This window comes from Mastomys coucha, unplaced genomic scaffold, assembly GCF_008632895.1.
Source record: "Mastomys coucha isolate ucsf_1 unplaced genomic scaffold, UCSF_Mcou_1 pScaffold20, whole genome shotgun sequence".
Taxonomy (NCBI): domain Eukaryota; kingdom Metazoa; phylum Chordata; class Mammalia; order Rodentia; family Muridae; genus Mastomys; species Mastomys coucha.
The window spans coordinates 87419640-87436184 of NW_022196903.1; the positions used below are offsets into that span (position 1 = coordinate 87419640).

General features: G+C 42.8%; 1 protein-coding gene and 1 long non-coding RNA gene across 36 annotated transcripts in view; both read right to left on the bottom strand.

The window, feature by feature from the left end:
* The window catches only part of LOC116099293, an 8505-nt gene extending 6890 nt beyond the window's left edge, over nt 1–1615 (bottom strand). For all 3 annotated transcript variants that reach the window (XR_004122196.1, XR_004122195.1, XR_004122197.1), the window contains exon 1: nt 1469–1615. This is a non-coding gene — a long non-coding RNA (uncharacterized LOC116099293). The remainder of the gene's footprint in view (nt 1–1468) is intronic.
* A 10368-nt stretch (nt 1616–11983) lies between these two features.
* Nucleotides 11984–16545, bottom strand: part of Magi1 (membrane associated guanylate kinase, WW and PDZ domain containing 1) — a 630113-nt gene continuing 625551 nt past the window's right edge. For all 33 annotated transcript variants that reach the window (XM_031382634.1, XM_031382665.1, XM_031382643.1 and 30 more), the window contains one exon: nt 11984–15541. In XM_031382634.1, coding sequence (XP_031238494.1) covers nt 14787–15541 — 755 coding nt within the window. In that variant the 3' untranslated portion in view covers nt 11984–14786. The remainder of the gene's footprint in view (nt 15542–16545) is intronic.

A 16545-nucleotide genomic window follows, 5' to 3' on the forward strand; every position in this document is an offset into this window, starting at 1 on the left:
GTGTGTGTGTCTGTGTGTGTCTGTGTGTGTGTCTGTGTGTGTGTCTGTGTGTGTCTGTGTGTGTGTCTCTGTGTGTGTGTCTGTGTGTGTCTGTGTGTGTGTGTGTAAGTGTGTGTGTGCATATGTGTGTGTCTGTGTGGGTATATGCATGTGTGTATGTATGTGTGTGCGCGCGTGTGTGTTTATGTGTGCATGTGTGTGTATGTGTGTGTGTGTGTGTGTGTGCGTGTGTGCTAGAGATCCAACACTGAATGTCTTCCTCTATCTCTCCACCTTAGTTTTTGAGACAGAGCCTGTCACTGCACTTGAGACTCACTGTTTGGCTACACTGACTGCCTGGCCTGAGAGTTCCAGGACTCCTCCTGTCTCCACCTCCAAGTACTAGGATCATAATCACGTGATGATACAACCAGCTTTGCATGTGGTTCTGGGACCCCAACTCAGGTCTCCACACTTGAGTCATAAGTACTTTCTTTCCCCTCTGAACCATCTTCCCAGCACATGCAACGAATCTTTGTGTTCTCATCCAGTCACTAGGTAGAGCTGTTAATATCAATGGTGAATTGGGGCCTAGGGCACTAGTCTGGACAAATATAAGTCCCGGGAGTTGATTTTTGCTAATGTGAACACCATGCTCTCATGCATGTTCTTGTATTTTAGAACTTGACTGTTGCCTTGGCTAGAGGAATACCCCACTCTGATCATTCAGTCACACACAGTTTTTAAACTCTAAGATGCTTCATTTAGGAGCTAGATAAATGGCTCCTTTATCCAGTGATGGGCTCCTCCAAGGGACCAGAGTTCAGTTCCTGGTACCTATGTCAGGTGGCACACACCTGCCTTCAACTCCAGTTCCAGGGGTACAACCTCCTCTTCTGGCCTCCCTTGCACATACACACACTCAGGCTCATACACGCATATATAAAATTTAAAAAAGGAAGTCTTTTAAAAAATGCTCAATATAACCAATATTTTTACTAATTAAATTTGTTTTAAAACAATTTTACACGTGTATACACTCTACACTGCCCACTCTGCCCACTCTAACTCTCGCAAAGCTTTGTGCTCAAGGCAGTCACAGGCAGAGTCTGGGGAGAATGGGAGGCCCAGAAACACTTTGGAAAAAAAGAATGTGCTAGAAAAATATTCTACTCTTGTCATCACATCAAACTGCTCATTATTTAGTATTCTCTTTCTTGTTCTGTTTTAACACACCACGTGTTCCACTTAAATAAGAGCATTAAAGTATTCCTTTAGGCTTTAAAAAAAAAAAAAAAAAAGAAGTTACCTTTGGCCAAACCATGGTGCCCTGGTGCTGAATCTGAGGATGCAGGCACCTCTCTGCTGTCCTTACCATAAATTCAGCCACGACGGGGATATCAAACAACTCACAAATGATAACCCACTTGACTATTCAGCTTATATTTGGATAATACCCTCATACGAAGGCTTGCAAAACTCATCTTACCTATTTCTCTTCTGTGCAACTGAGGAGAGAGCAGACCCCCCTGCAGCCAAAGCATCCCTCTGTCAGTGATGTTAAAGAGAAAGTCATCACTGCCAACTGAAATCACCAGGGACCCTTTATAAACCCAGGCTGCAGGCAGACCAATTACATCACAGTCCCTGGGAGGGGCCCAGGCATCACTTTCTGAAGCTCCCCAGGTGGCTGCTGTGTGCACCTGAGGCTGTGAGCTGTCATTCCCCGCTCCCCCACCCCCCATCCCGCCAGCTGTGCTTGGAAACGCACATCAATGGGACACCATCCCAAGCCCTGCAAACACTTAGCTGAAAACAGCTGTTCTCAATGACAGTGTACACATTCTCGGTATTAGTGTCACCAGAAATAGAAAAGAACTAGGAGCCATGATTTATTCCTTCAAAGGTATTTAAACCGAACCGCTCAAGGGTACCAGGTTTTAATTAAGAGCAGGGCTATTCAGGGCAGCAGATTTTTGTAATAGAACTGTGTATCCATAGGGAACTAGCTAAATAAATTGTGGTCAACAACAGAATAAGTAGTTATTAAAAGAGCAAACTACTTAAATTACAGAAGAACAACTATAAGCAGGTTTGTCCCAGTCTAAAAGACAAAAATCCTTGACTCTAGCATGGGCTTAACTCTACATAAGGATGGACCGTGCAAATTCAAAGTTGAGGAGCTCCTTATTCAAAGACTTACTAAAAATTTAAAACCATGATAGCTAAGTATTAAAACAGTCCAGGTCTTTCCTCATGCATGGCTCTCTATGTGTGGCTGCATAGGCTGCAAGTCAGAGGTATTCAAGAGGGACAGGTGGTCGTGGCGGGGAGGGAAGGGAAAGCAGATAGATTCAACTGCTATGGAAGAGAAAGAACAGGATGTGGGCTGAAGTATTAAAGTGGGGTGTAAAAGTAACTTATTCACCAGATTTAATTGTCATCTCAGAGGCATACTGCTGAATAAGCTCATCCTTTTTGAACTCTGGCTGACTGCTTCAACTCAGCTGTTCTGGCTCCTAATCTCTGGGTCCTTCTCATTATTGGGCTTGTTCTATCTTCACCTGCAACCTGTCTCTGTAAAAGTGTTCTGGTAGAACTGCTTCTACCTCTGTCTCTGTCTCTCTCTGTCTCCCTCTCTCCTTCTGTTTGTTTCTGTCTCTCTGTCTCTCTCTCCTCTCTCTCTCTGTCTCTCTCTCTGTGTCTCTCTGTCTCTCTCCCTGTGTCTCTCTGTCTCTCTCTGTCTCCCTCTCTCCCTGTTTGTTTCTGTCTCTCTGTCTCTCTCTCCTCTCTCTCTCTGTCTCTGTGTGTCTCTCTCTGTCTCCCTCTCTCCCTCTGTTTGTTTCTGTCTCTCTGTCTCTCTTTCCTCTCTCTCTCTGCCTCTCTCTGTGTGTCTCTCTCTGTCTCCCTCTCTCCCTCTGTTTGTTTCTGTCTCTCTGTCTCTCTCTCCTCTCTCTCTTTGTCTCTCTCTGTGTGTCTCTCTCTGTGTGTCTTCTGTCTCTCTCTCTGTCTCTGCTGGGTCTCTTAAGACCTCTCTTTCCTGTGCTGTTTCTGTGATAGTTGGGGTATCCTATCTCTGACTCATTCCATCAGATCTTTCTCGGATTCATCACTTTGTCTGCCCCTCAATTAGATGTCACTTTCAAACACGGCTGCTTCCTCCTATAAGATAACCCTACTTGCATTGTTTGTGATTAAAGGTGTGAACTAAGGATGTGTCTGCATTCCAGCCAGATCATAAAGACCTAGAAGGTCTTTGGCTGAGATCTCTTACAAGAGCAGCCATGTTGCTGGATTAAAATTCCTTTCCAGTAGGGTAGTCAGGAAAAAAGTGCAAGAAACAGTAAAGGGGGAAAAAAGGCAGTGTGGCTATCTAGCTTGACTCCCCAGGGAGAAAATATGTAGGTGGGCAAGTAGAAAGGTCACCAGAAAAGTGAGAAAGCTACAGCAGGAACCCAGAGAAAAAAGGGAGATCGTGGAGATCTATAATATGTAGATTTTATTTTAAATACGAATACATACCCCTAATTTGGTCATATTAGCCAAGCTAAAGAAAAATTCATTAAAATAGTTATTCCTAGGCAATTCACGAAATAAAGACTAGACTTTATATACACCCATAAAAACATGCTGGCTCTCTCTAATCTCTCTCTCCCTCTCTCCCTCTCTTTCTCTCTCCTGTGCCCTGATACTTTTAGAGGTGTTATAAAAACACTTATCAATTAGTTCTTTCAAGTACTCACTGGTCCATTCTAACTGTTGTACTCAATAATGGGCTTTATCATGATATCTTCATACATGTACATAGTCACCCTCCATTGCTCTCTTCCACATTCTTCTCCCACTGGTCCCCCTCCTCTTCCCAAATATTTCCCCTTGTAATTTTACATACTAGAAAAATAATGTAATAGTTCTCTTTCTGAGTTTGGCTTAGTTTGCTTAACATTGTGCTCTCAGTTTCACACATTTGTCGTGCAAACTGTAGAACTTTCTCTTTTTTTTATGGCTCAATAAGACATACATACATGCGTGTGCTACATATATGTCACATTTTCTTTACCCATTCAACCACTGATATGTAGGTACATAAACTAATTCCAGAACTTGTGCACAGGTAAAGTGTGTGTGTGTGTGTGTGTGTGTGTGTGTGTGTGTGTGTGTGTGTTGGCTCTGGCTTTTGGGTGTATGTATATCCAGGAGAGAGGGATAGAGGGATAGGTAGACGGTATCCCTCTAATTTTTTGAGGGACTTCCATGCTTATTTTCAGAGTGGCTGAACTAACATTGCCACCAACAGTGTGTGAGGGTTTCTCTCTTGTGCCCCCAACACCCCAGCTAGTACTTGCTGTGTTTGGTTCTCATGGTGACAACCATATAGACTGGAGTGAGATGCAATCCTAATGTTTTGTGAAGATGTTTAACATTTTTTCATGTATTTATAGGTTATTTCTGCTTCTTATTCTGAGAATTGCCCCTACAGTTCCTTTGCCCACTTATTAATTGGTCTCTGTTCTTTTGATGTTTAACTTTGCCAGTGCTTTATATTTGGGGAATCAATTCCTCTTGCACGAAGAGCTGACAAACATTCTCTCCATTTCCTTGTAGGCCATCTCTTTACTCTGGAAAGGGTTTTCTTTGGTAAGTAAACATTTTTTAATTTGGTATAATCCAATCTCCAGTTCTTGCTACTTCCTAAGCAACTAAGGACTTGGTGAGAGAGTTCTTGACTGTAACTGTACTTTGAAGCATTTTCCAAGTTGGTATCCAATTTGATCCATATTGGGTTGGTTTTTAGACATAATGGAAGTGGGGATAAGTCCAGTTTTCCACATGTGGCTACTTAGGTTTGCTATCACTGCTTTGAATAGCATGTCTTTTTTCCAACATGTTTTGGCGTCTTGTCAAGAACAGCTGGAGCTATATGGGTTAACTGTCTGGTACTCTGCTGGGTTCCACTATTCCCTGTTTGCTTCTGTGTCTGCAGCATACTGGTGCTACATCTCTGTGCTACAGTTTGAAATTAGGAGTTGGTATACCTCTAGCATTACTCTTTTTGCTTAGGATTTCTTTGACTATTCAGGTCCTTAATTTATTTTTTATTTATTTCACTCTGTATAAGTGGGTTTGTACCACATGCATACCTGGTGCCCGCAAAGGTCAGAAGAGAACACTGGATGACCTGGAACTGGAGTTATGCATGGTTATCAGCCATTATGTGGGTGCTACGAACTGGGCCCAGTTCTCTACAAAACTAACAACTCTTTCAACTGAGTGAGCCATCTCTCTAGCCCCCATTCTTTTTTTTTTTTTTAAAGAAAACCTCTTTGTGTTCAGAATACCCCTACAACTGTTACGACAGCTGCACTGAATCTACAAGTTACTTTGGTAATGATGACTTTCAGAACATAAATTCACCAATCCATAAGTTTCATTTTTCTCTTTTTCTTCCTTCTTTCTTCCCTTCCTTCCTTCCTTCCTTCCTTCTTCCCTCCCTCCCTCCCTCCCTTCCTTCCTTCCTCCCTCTCTCTTTCTTTCCTTTATTTCTTTCTAGTTTCTCTCTCTCTCTCTTTCCCTCTCCCTTTCTCTCCCTGTTCCCCTCAAATCTTCTTTGGTTTCTTTTTTCAATTTCTCACCCTTTGCCTTGTCTTGTACTTCCTTGATTAGAGTTTGTCTAGGTATTTTATTTTATTTTGGAGACATGTGAACAGGTTTGTATGATTTCTTTTTCAGCATGTTCATTATTGACATAGCACAAACCTACTGACTTTGTATACTGATATTGCACTAACTTCTTTATCACATTTAAGAGTTTTCTGGTGATATCTTTAGGGCCTTATTAGCATAGGTTTTGTATTGTCTGCAAACATCTTCCTTTCCTATTTATATCCCCTTTCTTTTTCTTGACTCTGGTTGAGAACTCAAACACTATATTAAATAAGAGTGGAGGAAACAGATACATTTCTCTTGTTCCCTATTCCAGATGAATTGACTCAGGACTTCTCTGGCCAGAGTGTTGGATATTGGCTCATCATCTCAAACCATACCATGTTGAGCTGTGTTGCTTGCCTCCTTAGGGCTTCTACCATGAATGGATGCTGAATTTTGTCAAAGGGCTTTTTTTTCCTGTATCAATTCACGTGACTATGTGATCTGCATCTTTCATTATATTTATGTGATATTACGTTTATTTATATGTATCTATATGCACCACCATTGGAATCCCTAGAATGAAACCAATGTGATCATGGCTATGATATTAATGTGCTATTAAATCCAATTTGCACCTTTAAAAAAGATTTTGTGTGTGTGTGTGCATGTGCACTTGTGCTTGTGTGCCCATATATGTTCAAGTGCCCAACAGAGGAGGATGTTGAATTCCCTGGAGCCAAAGTTACATGCAGTTGTGAGCGACCCTATGTGGGTGCTGGGGACTAATTCCAGTTCTCTGGAAGAGCAGTAAGTGCTTTTAACTGTTGAAGCATTTCTTTTGCCTCTGTTTATACTTTTTATATTAAAGACTTTTGTGTCTGTGCTCAACAGAGAAATAGGTTACAGATTTTGCTACTGTGTCGTTATCTGTTTCTGGTGTCAGTGTAGCACTGACTTTATAAAATGGGTTTGAGAGCTTCTTTCCCGTCAATACTCTGTGGAACTGTTTTAGATGACTTTGTGTTGGCTATCCTTGAAAAGTCTAAGAGAGAATTTAGCAGTTAATCTGGCTTTTCTTTGCCTGACTATAGGGAGTGGCCACTTCAGGATCTATATCTCCCATTGCTAGGCGTCTCAGCTCAGAAACAACCTAGATGTCCCTCAACTGAAGAATAGAGAAAAAAAAACATGGTTTCATTTACACAGTGGAATATTACTCAGCCTGAAAACAAGAACCTCATGAATTTCACAGACAAATGGATAGAACTGGGTAATTTATCCTAAATGAGGTAACTGTGGTGGTTTGAATATTCTTGGCCCAGGGAGTGGCACTATTAGGAGGTGTGGCCTTGTTGGAGGAAGTGCGTCGCTGTAAGGGTAGGCTTTGAAACCCTCCTCTTAGCTGCCTGAAGATAGTCTTCTGAGTGCCTTCAGATTAAGATGTAGAACTCCTTCTCTGGCACCAGGTCTGTCTGGACACTGCCATGCTTCCCAGCATGATGATAACTGATGGAACCTCTCTGAACCTGTAATCGAGCCCCAATTAAATGTTGTCCCTTATAAGAGTTGCCTTTGTCATGGTCATCAGCAATGGAAACCCTAAGACAGTAAACCAGACCCAACAGGAGTAGCATGGTATGTATTCACTTATAAGTAGATATTAGCCATAAAGTACAGGATAACTGTGCTATAATCAACAGACTCAAAGAAGACAGATAACAAGGAGGGCCCAACGGAGGATGGATGAGTCTTTCACAGAAGGGGAAACAAAATAGATATCAGAGGTGGATGGAAGGAGGGAACTGGGTAGAAGATGGGATGGAGAAGGGAGAGGGCTGAGGGATGGGGAGATCATAGTAGGGAGAGCAGGGGAGAGAGAAGGGGACAATGGGGGCAGGGCAATCTCTAGGATGTGCCAGACATCTGGGATGGGAGGAGGCCCCAGAGGGTCTACAGGGGCAGCTCTAGCAGTTAGTGTTTTTATAGGACTCCTGAGTATATGAATGAGTGCGTTTCTGTTTTCTTGTGCTTTTTTTCCTTCTGTTTGTGTCATCCAATTCTGATGTGTTAGTTTGTTTTTTTTTTTTTATCATAGTGTTTTTTTTATTATCCCTTAGAAGCCTCTTTATTTTCTAACAAGACACAGCAAGAGGGTGCATCTGGATGAGAGGGGAGGGGAAAGGACCTGGGAGAAGATGGAAGAGGAGGCGGTAGTCAGGATATATCATGTGAGGGGAAAAATAATTTTCAGTAAAAGAATAAAAAAGGAGAAAATACACTAGTAAATAGAAAATAACTGTACTAGAGATCTAGGAGCAGAGGATACTGACAAATGCCAAGTAATTGTTTTCATCAGGGAACCTGCAAGATAGGATCACAGGAGACTTCGTTTTTTAAGATCTTTTAAATTGTTCCAGAAAAGGAAGATTTTAAAATAAGAAATGTCCCAATTGCCTCTGGGATGGGGGGAAGATTGTTGTCTCTGGTAAGTTGACTGGAAGATCATATATCTAAGAATTTATGGGCAACACAAACTGGACTTGATGCATGGGAAAGAAAGAGCTGGTGGATAGGAAAAAGGTTTGGGTCTGTGAGGAATGGGCTGGGGTAAATATCAAAACTAATTGTACGAAATTCTCAAACAGCCAATTAGAGTGTATTAGTGAGACATCTTTCCAGGCCCTCTAGTGCTGTGATCAAGTGGATGTGCTTGGAGAAGGGAGTAGTGGGTTGTAGCTCATGTAGTTCGTTTTCACCTGGCACTCTGCCAGCTGATAGGCCAGTTGGTCAAGGATGTATTGTCAGCATTGGGGCCATATTCATTTCTTTCTTTACTAGGGAGATACTGTGATCATGAACGTTGTGGACTACAGGTTACACACTCACTCCTGAGAACCCAGTTTGTACACACAGAGGGAGCAAACATTCAAGTGAGGAGTCCCTCCTACCCAACAGAAAACTGAGCTCAGAACTGGCAGTCCACCTGATGGCTTAGGCTTCTATTTCAGAATCTACACTGCAGGGAACTGCCCTGTGGGACAAAGAAGGCTGTGAGAATCCAGCTGTCAGTTGGACCTCTAAACCCTTCCCAGCAGCTAACCATATGCAGAAGGAAGGTAGACGTGGAGGTCATGTGACTGCCAGCTATGGGTTCTGAGCTCTCATTTTCTTGTTTATGCACAATTAAGCTTACTCCTCTTCAGAGTGAAGAGCCACTGACCACTCACTGGTTTTGACAGCTTAAGCTTCCTGATGCCTGACCCTCTCTCTGACCTAAGCCTCTGGTGGTCAGTCCCACTCAAATACTGTATGGAGGTATGTTTCCAGACTGCTTCATTTATGACTCATCCTCAGTTTTCAAGTCCCCAGAGTAGCTCAGTCTTAAAACAACAGAACCACTATCAAGATGGTCTCTGGATTTAGTGCTTTGAGATATGAAGAGTGCTACGGATTTCTCCAACCCAGAGTGAGAGTTATGCTGAAAATATGCACTGAGGTTCGGGTTGGTGAACACTGGTTCTCCTGAGACTGATGCTCATTGCCAGGACCATCTGGCTCACAGTGTGCTGTAGCTTTGGGACTCCCTCCGTGGCAGGGAGCCAAGGCTGGAGGTGGGAACTCTTGCCAGGTTCTCCATGCTTTTTAGCTACTCTGCCACTTCCTTTTTGACTCCTGATCCTCTCCCTCCTCCTGGGAGAATATGGCCTTTGTTTTGTTACCCTACTCATCTCATTCTCATAGAAGGAACTTGTAAACTGAGGTCTTTACCCCAGAAGTGCCTTCTGGCAAATTCTATATGCCATATAGAAAGACTGGAGTTGACTGCTCACAAAGCCCACCACCTTGTTTTTACGTGGTTCTGAAATACTTGAGTATTCTATTTAAAGCTTGCATTACTTTCAAAATTTAAAAATGTTCTTCAAAATGGAATGTCCAGAGCATGGTTTCTCTCTAATCCTCAAAAGGAGGATGCCTAGCGAGCACCACTTAATACATGCACATGCTCTGCAGTTTGACAAAGATGTGGTCCATCAACCTAAACAGTACGGATTTGTAAGCTTCAAGAAAATTAGATAAATTGTGGGGTACAAAATTCAACTGGCTTTTACATGGATTATAAAGGTACACCAAAAAGAAGTAATGAATATGCAGACTGAAAAGAAAACCAATTCTTTCACTCAAACAGTAAAGAAGCCTGGGTCCAGGGAACCCAGCTGGTAGTGTCGTGAGAGTGATCCTTGGTGGCAGTTATGACGTGGAAGTGATCCTTGGTGGCAGTTATGACGTGGAAAAGCATCAGTGTCTGACAATCCCTGCCCTCCTTTCAGTCTGGAGGCTATGGTGCTTTGAGATCAACTTTCTCAAACTTAAGCCTAAACTTGGCCACATCTCCTTCCTGGAGAGACATGCAATCCAGCAGAGGCTCTATAAACACTCTCCAATGGTGTGCTGTCTTAGTTGGAAACTGTGAACACAGCTGGCCAGTTCCACCATTTGGGTCATACTTTATCTCTAAGCTTCATCTCAGCCTGCACGATGCTCCTTATGGTTATCAGGTAAAAGTAATTTTTTTTTTTAAATCCATCTATTTCCCCTATGTCACCATTGCAGGGCCCTGGGCCCTGACTTGGTGTCTTTTATGCATTTCCCCCTTCTACCCGACTATAAGCTCTCCCCACCAAGCAGGTATTCCAACTTGGTAGAGCTGCTTTTCAATAAATGCATGCCCAACAAATGGTCTTTGAGGAACAGCCTTGGGTATTATACCTGCACAGATTAGCAGACATATCATTTTGTCTTTAATTCTGATATCAAAGAGAATTTATTCACAGAAACATAAATTATCAATGCTTATTGGGAAGGTGTCTGTAGCTGCAGGTCATGTAGACTAGACCCAGACATACAACAAGCTTTCTGCTTAAATGTAAGGCCGTTATATGTTGTGCTAAAGAACAAGTTATAATGCAACATCTGGCTGAACTCCTAAGTGCTTTGAATCCAGTCAACAAGTAATGCCTGAACTAATTAAATCCTACTATACCTCTTGGGCCCCTAGTGATGATTTCAATCATAGCTTGTCAAAATGGCTCATGTTAGGCCCATGCGAAACATACCCCAAATAATTATGTTGGGAGTTTTTGTTCTTCCCTCCTCGGAGCTTATGGTCTCTATTGTAAAAGCACTCCCAGCTGCTTGTACAGAACACTCATGCCGATTGTGTTGCCTCATAATCAGAGAATCTGAAAGGTCTATTCCTTTCAAGATGAGTGCAGAACATCAGAGGTAGACTCAGCTTGGCCACCAGCAGGATCATTGCTGGCATTTGTGGCAGGTAAAGAACTTTTGGACACAAAGGCTTTACAAATAGCTTCGATTGTTGGGTTAAGCTGGAGGCCAGGGCTAGATACCATCTGTTGAACGAAAGAGATACTAAAGAGGCAATGTTCATTACCATGCTGGTGATAAAATAAAGCATAGTGCAGCAAACAGAGCCAGGCTGTGGGAAGGCTTACTATTCTACACAATTCCCTCTCTGAATCTTCAGGTACTTAGGCTCCTTAGGAAAAATGTCAAACACACTGAAAATACAAGGGAACTGGATCCCTGAAGTTCCACGGTCAGCTCAGATGATTGGTAACCATCCATTAACTTCCCGTATGCCTCTGGAGTATATCTGACTCCACCTATGTATTTATGCCCATGTGATGCCCTGAGACCCAATTTTTATCTCAAAACATAGCATTCTGGCTACACATTTCAACCCTATCTGTCCCCGGTACAATTGCACGCCTTGCTGGTTTTATAACTAAGGGAAGTGCTACACGCAGGGAGAGTCATTCACTGAGGATCTGTCTGTTTGCCGGGTAGGTTCCGAGTACTTTGCACTTATTCTGACCTATAACTCTGTGGGGTATGTTCCTTCAGAGATGAGGAAGGGAGGCTTCGAGAGACTAAGGAACGCCTCCCCCCCGCCCCGGCCAGGCAGCTCACCCTTAAGAGGTGACTTGACTCTCTGCTTTGAGGAAGTTGCTCTGACTAGGTGTCTGCGACTATAGTTCATGTGCATATGAAGCAGAGGACCTTGCTAAGTGATTATGGAAGCTTGATGATGGAAGTCGGGAGCAGGGTCTGAGATTTTGTACTTCTCAGAAGTAAGAAGCCCCCCTGATAATCAGGAGGCAGCTAGGTCATGTATTACATTTTGAATAGCAAGGCACTTTTCCATAGCGAAGAACCCCTTTCATCAACAGGGTGCTATTTCAGGAGTTGCAGCCATGGGCCCTCAAGTAGTTACTTGACCCTGATACGTTTGTGACCCCATGGAGACAAAGAAGATACCAATCCAGAAGCAATAGTGGTTATGGAATGCATACACTTCCATGTATTTTTACAGTAAAAATGCGTTAAAAAATCTTTCACCAAAGAAACTTAAAAAATACAAGTACGATTTTGACTCCCCCTTCTACCCCCTGAACATTCTTTCAGGCATTGGTTGTGTCATGGGGGCTGGGTAATCTTAAGTTGTTTGATTTAATCATACAGAATACCCACCCCTCATCAGCACTCTTATGGGAAGTGAAAGGTTGGGGAAATAGCCTCACAAGTATCAGTTTCCAATATAGGTTACAGTAGATTGAAGAGAATTCTAGATTTCCGCTTAGCAGAAGTAGTTTCCCGTACAGTGCAATACTTTCAACCCAAATCTCATGTACGGAATTTAAGGTGAAATTGTCACAGCAAAAGTCCTCAGATACTGAGCCAGGCTCAGTTGGGCAGCACTGACTTTAAATGCCCTATACCATTTCTTAAACTGAGACACATATTGTGATGTTAACTTCAGGATGCACTCCAAAAATCAGCCTTGATTTTGTTTTCTTTTACCTGTTTAAAACCCATAGGCCACGAGCAAGAGAATGAATCCATGAGTTAACATCATGGGCTGTGCTAGAACTAGTGAGAAAAATCCTAGCTACAGAGCCTCAAAAGCAACACCTCCAAGCTGGCTCTCAGGCAACTGGATGAAATAAACATCACCACTCAGTAGAAGTCTTCCTCAGTATTAATACTATTGTCAGTGTACGATTTGCAGGGTAAACTCCAATAATAGAAGTAGCAATCACAGACTTTCTGCCCACGTGAGCTATTGCATGTATATTGTGTTTGATTCAGGAGAAGCACTTGGAGAAATGTCTACGTAACTATAACTACTTGGTGTAATGTTATATATAAACCCCAAGTCAAAAAAAAGCTATGAACAATGTAATATTTATATGTGCATAGTGTTTTATAAAAAGGTTGGCCCACACATTGCTTTTCATCAACACAGAGAGAGAGTTAAAGCAAGAAATAAATGAAGAACAGAGAATGCAAATGAATGCTTGATTATTCATGAGCAGTCTCTCCATGGGGAAAAGATAGCCCCAACAAACTAAAGCTGTAGTGGTTACTTATATAATGTTCCATTTTAAAACAACCTTTACATACCTGATTTAGTTTACAATAAAGTATACCCTCATGAATCAATCTGTTCATATTCAGAAATATAGATACATGTCACATTCCCCACAGCTAGACTTCTGTCATAAATTCTCTTTTATACAATAAAAGGCAACAGTTGTTTTATTTTTTTTCCAAACAGGCTCTACTAATTACAATTTTAAACTCTACATACAATGATTGGCTGGTTTTCTTTTCTATTTTTTTTTTGTGTTTTCTCTTTTTTTGCCCTCTCCCTTATTACAGTACCACAGGAACAACAGTGATTGACTTGCAAAGTTTTGTGTCTGAATGGCAAATGAAAACAGTACTACAGAAATACAAATGCTCTGTCAGCAGGGTTTGCTGTCATGGTCCAAACAGGTACAAGCAAACACTTTGGCTCAGCTAGGCAGTAATCCATTTAAACCACTTCTCAGGGCTACAGCTGACCCAGCCACACCTTCTGAGGGTTCAGAAAATGGGTCTATTTTAGCAAGAACAACTATTACATTTTCCTTTGCTGTCCCCAAACAGAAGGGGACATTTCCCAGCAGGCAGATCAAGACCCACCAGCATCATCACGTTTCACTCAATCCTTGCAACTTGGATTATGGTTTCAAAGTGCATGATCAACTATTCTCGGAATATGCAGCCCCAATAGTTTTAAAATATCGTGACAGAGGTTTCCTCCACCAAAGATCACTTCTCTGCTCCCACTGGACACAAGGCAAGCAGAAGCTATGCTAAACAGTGGGGGAGGGGACTCTTTCCATGTTGGAGACGTTTACATACATCTCCCTCATCCCAGAGGCATGGGGTCCTACATTCTATCTATTCAGCTTCATACTGGACCAGACCACCCAGAAAGAGCTTGTCTGTTCTATCCAGAGGCTGACTTTGCAATGGGCACTGTTGCAGGTGAGATGTATTCATTCTGTGGCTGGGTCTTATGAACCTAAACCATCTGAGCTAAGGCTGGGTTTGGTTAACAAGAGCCAACCTTCTTGTTTCTGCACCTTCCTGGGCCAGGGAGAGCACAAACCATTCTTTGACTATAGCAACTATAACTCAAGATCATAAGGTTTCTTAGTGCTGTGCACTGTAGTCATAAATATCCTTCATTCGCAGTAGTATTCTTGTCGCATAGTCTGCTGAATTTTAGGCTCACTGGCCACCCTAATCCATCCTAAAAGGTCCTCAGTCTGTACGAGTTTGTCTTTTTGCGTTCTGCTTTTCAGAAAAACAGGGGTTTACAGTACAACACTACATCACTTCAGAACAGTTTATATTGAGTTAAATTTAATTGCATTTACTTATAGGACATGACCAACAACAGCCCAGTTTATCTAGGAGAGAAAGAGCTTGCCCCAAAGAAGGAACAACTCTATAGCTTGTGAAGAAACAAAATGTAGATCCCTTTGGGCCAGTATTTTGGCAAATAATTTTCAAAAAAAAAAAAAAGTATGCATTTAAAAATACTTTCTTTAATATTATACATCAGGCACAAGACTTTTCATATATATTTTTTCCTTATAAGATTTCAGATGCATAAAATGTCCGTTACTATTCTTAGGACTATCAGGTGTCAGATGCTTCCTCTGGTAAGAAACTAAATGATTTTATTTTGCGACCTTCCTCTTAGAACCTTTGACATGGTAAAGGTTGCGACGCTATGAGTCTCAGATGCTGAGGTCGGTGCTACATTCTTTGTAAGGCCGCCTTCTTGGCTCTGGGGGATTTCTGGGGCTTCTCCCCGCTTCCAGCTTCAGACCAGCCTCTTCTCTTTCTCGGTGGCCAACCTTGTCATCCCGGTTCCTTTTGTCCAGTGACCGCTCTCGCCTGCGCTCAGGGGACCTGGCCCTCCTCCTGTCGGTGGACTTGGCTCTCCTTTCGGGCGAGCCCCCTCTTCTGCGCTCTGGGGACCGTCTTTGATCCAGGAGTCTTTCGAGGGACCTCCGCCGGCGGCTCGGGGAGCTGTCTTTTCTCCGGGTAGGTGAACGCTCTCGCTTCCTCTCAGGAGACATCTCTCTTCTCTTCTCATGCTTCTCCCTTCTTTCCAAAGTTGTGTCCGCGCTGCGGGTGCCTTCCCTGCGCTTCTCTGGAGACCTCCTCTTTGGGCCATTGGTGGCTGTCCGCTCTGGCTGCGCCTCTCTCCATGCGTCGGGTGGCCGGTCTTTGGGTCGACTTGCCCCACTGTCAGGTTTTCTAGAAGTTCCATTCCAGGTATGATGCTCGTTGGGTTGTTTGCTGTACTCCCTGTTGCCTTTTGGATCCTTCGCGTGTGCTCGCTTTTCGGCATGTTGTGATGATTTGTGAAGATCGGGTGGGTAACTGGACTCCAAGGCTGGATGCGGTCTGTGGTCTGGTGGCCCCGGCCTCATTTCCGGAACACTTTGTGCACCGGTGGAGGGGCCGTTCCTGTCGCTGCTGGGGTCTGTCAGGGAGAGAAATGAGAACAGTTTAACAAGAAGGACCTGCGGCTCCTGGCCCAGTTCCCTCCCCCCACTTGACTCATTAATCACAACAAACAAACAACTGTTAAAAGCAGTCAGTCAATCAAAGCCAACTGAATCTTGGTTAATTTAAGTATTATTGCAACTAGTTAGGATTAAAAACTAGCGCTGTATACCCTGGAGACAGACCATCGGAGAGATTATAAATGGTTTTAGCGTTTGATGGCAGAACTGCAGGAGTCTGTCTGGAGGTACCAGAACTGCCCCACCTGACTCACGCCTGCTCTTCTTGGCCACCCATCAGCCCCTTTCCCACCTCCACCTCTCTTCTGTTTCCCTCTGATACTCTTTATTTGAAGAATACCTGTTCTGTTTAAAATTAACCTAGGATACAAAGGAAAGCTTTCCTAGGGTTAGAAATAGTAACTGGCCTATCCGGGTGGTGATCTCAAAGCCAGGGCAATCCCTTGAGGATCTGTTGTGTTATGTTATATGAAAAATATCCTTCTATTTTACAAACTGATTCAGGGCATTGGGAAAGGGAGATTATCCAGACAATGCACAGGGCAGATGTTAACTCTCAAACAGGACTCCTGCTTGGAGGTCCATTAAACTACTACTTTTACATTTAACTCTTTTGCCTACTTTCAAGTAAATTGAAAAAAACAAAAACAAAAACACCCAAGGAACTGTATTTAAAAGAGCTTTCTGTTAGATAAAAGCAAACAGAATAGGCTGTTAGGTGCACATTTTAAATTAGTTGGGGCTTCATAAAATCATGAAGTTTAAAAGGATCTTTCTTCATGATGTGAGAAGAAAGAGCCACGAAGCCACTGGACTGCCTCTATTCCACGCAGGCACCTTCGGATCTAACGATAGACAGGCCATGACATGTCCCATTTATCATTTAACTGTCTGATCCGACACTATAGCCATTGAAGGCAGAATCTTGAGTTTATGAGGGCCTTTGAAAAGCATGGTGTTT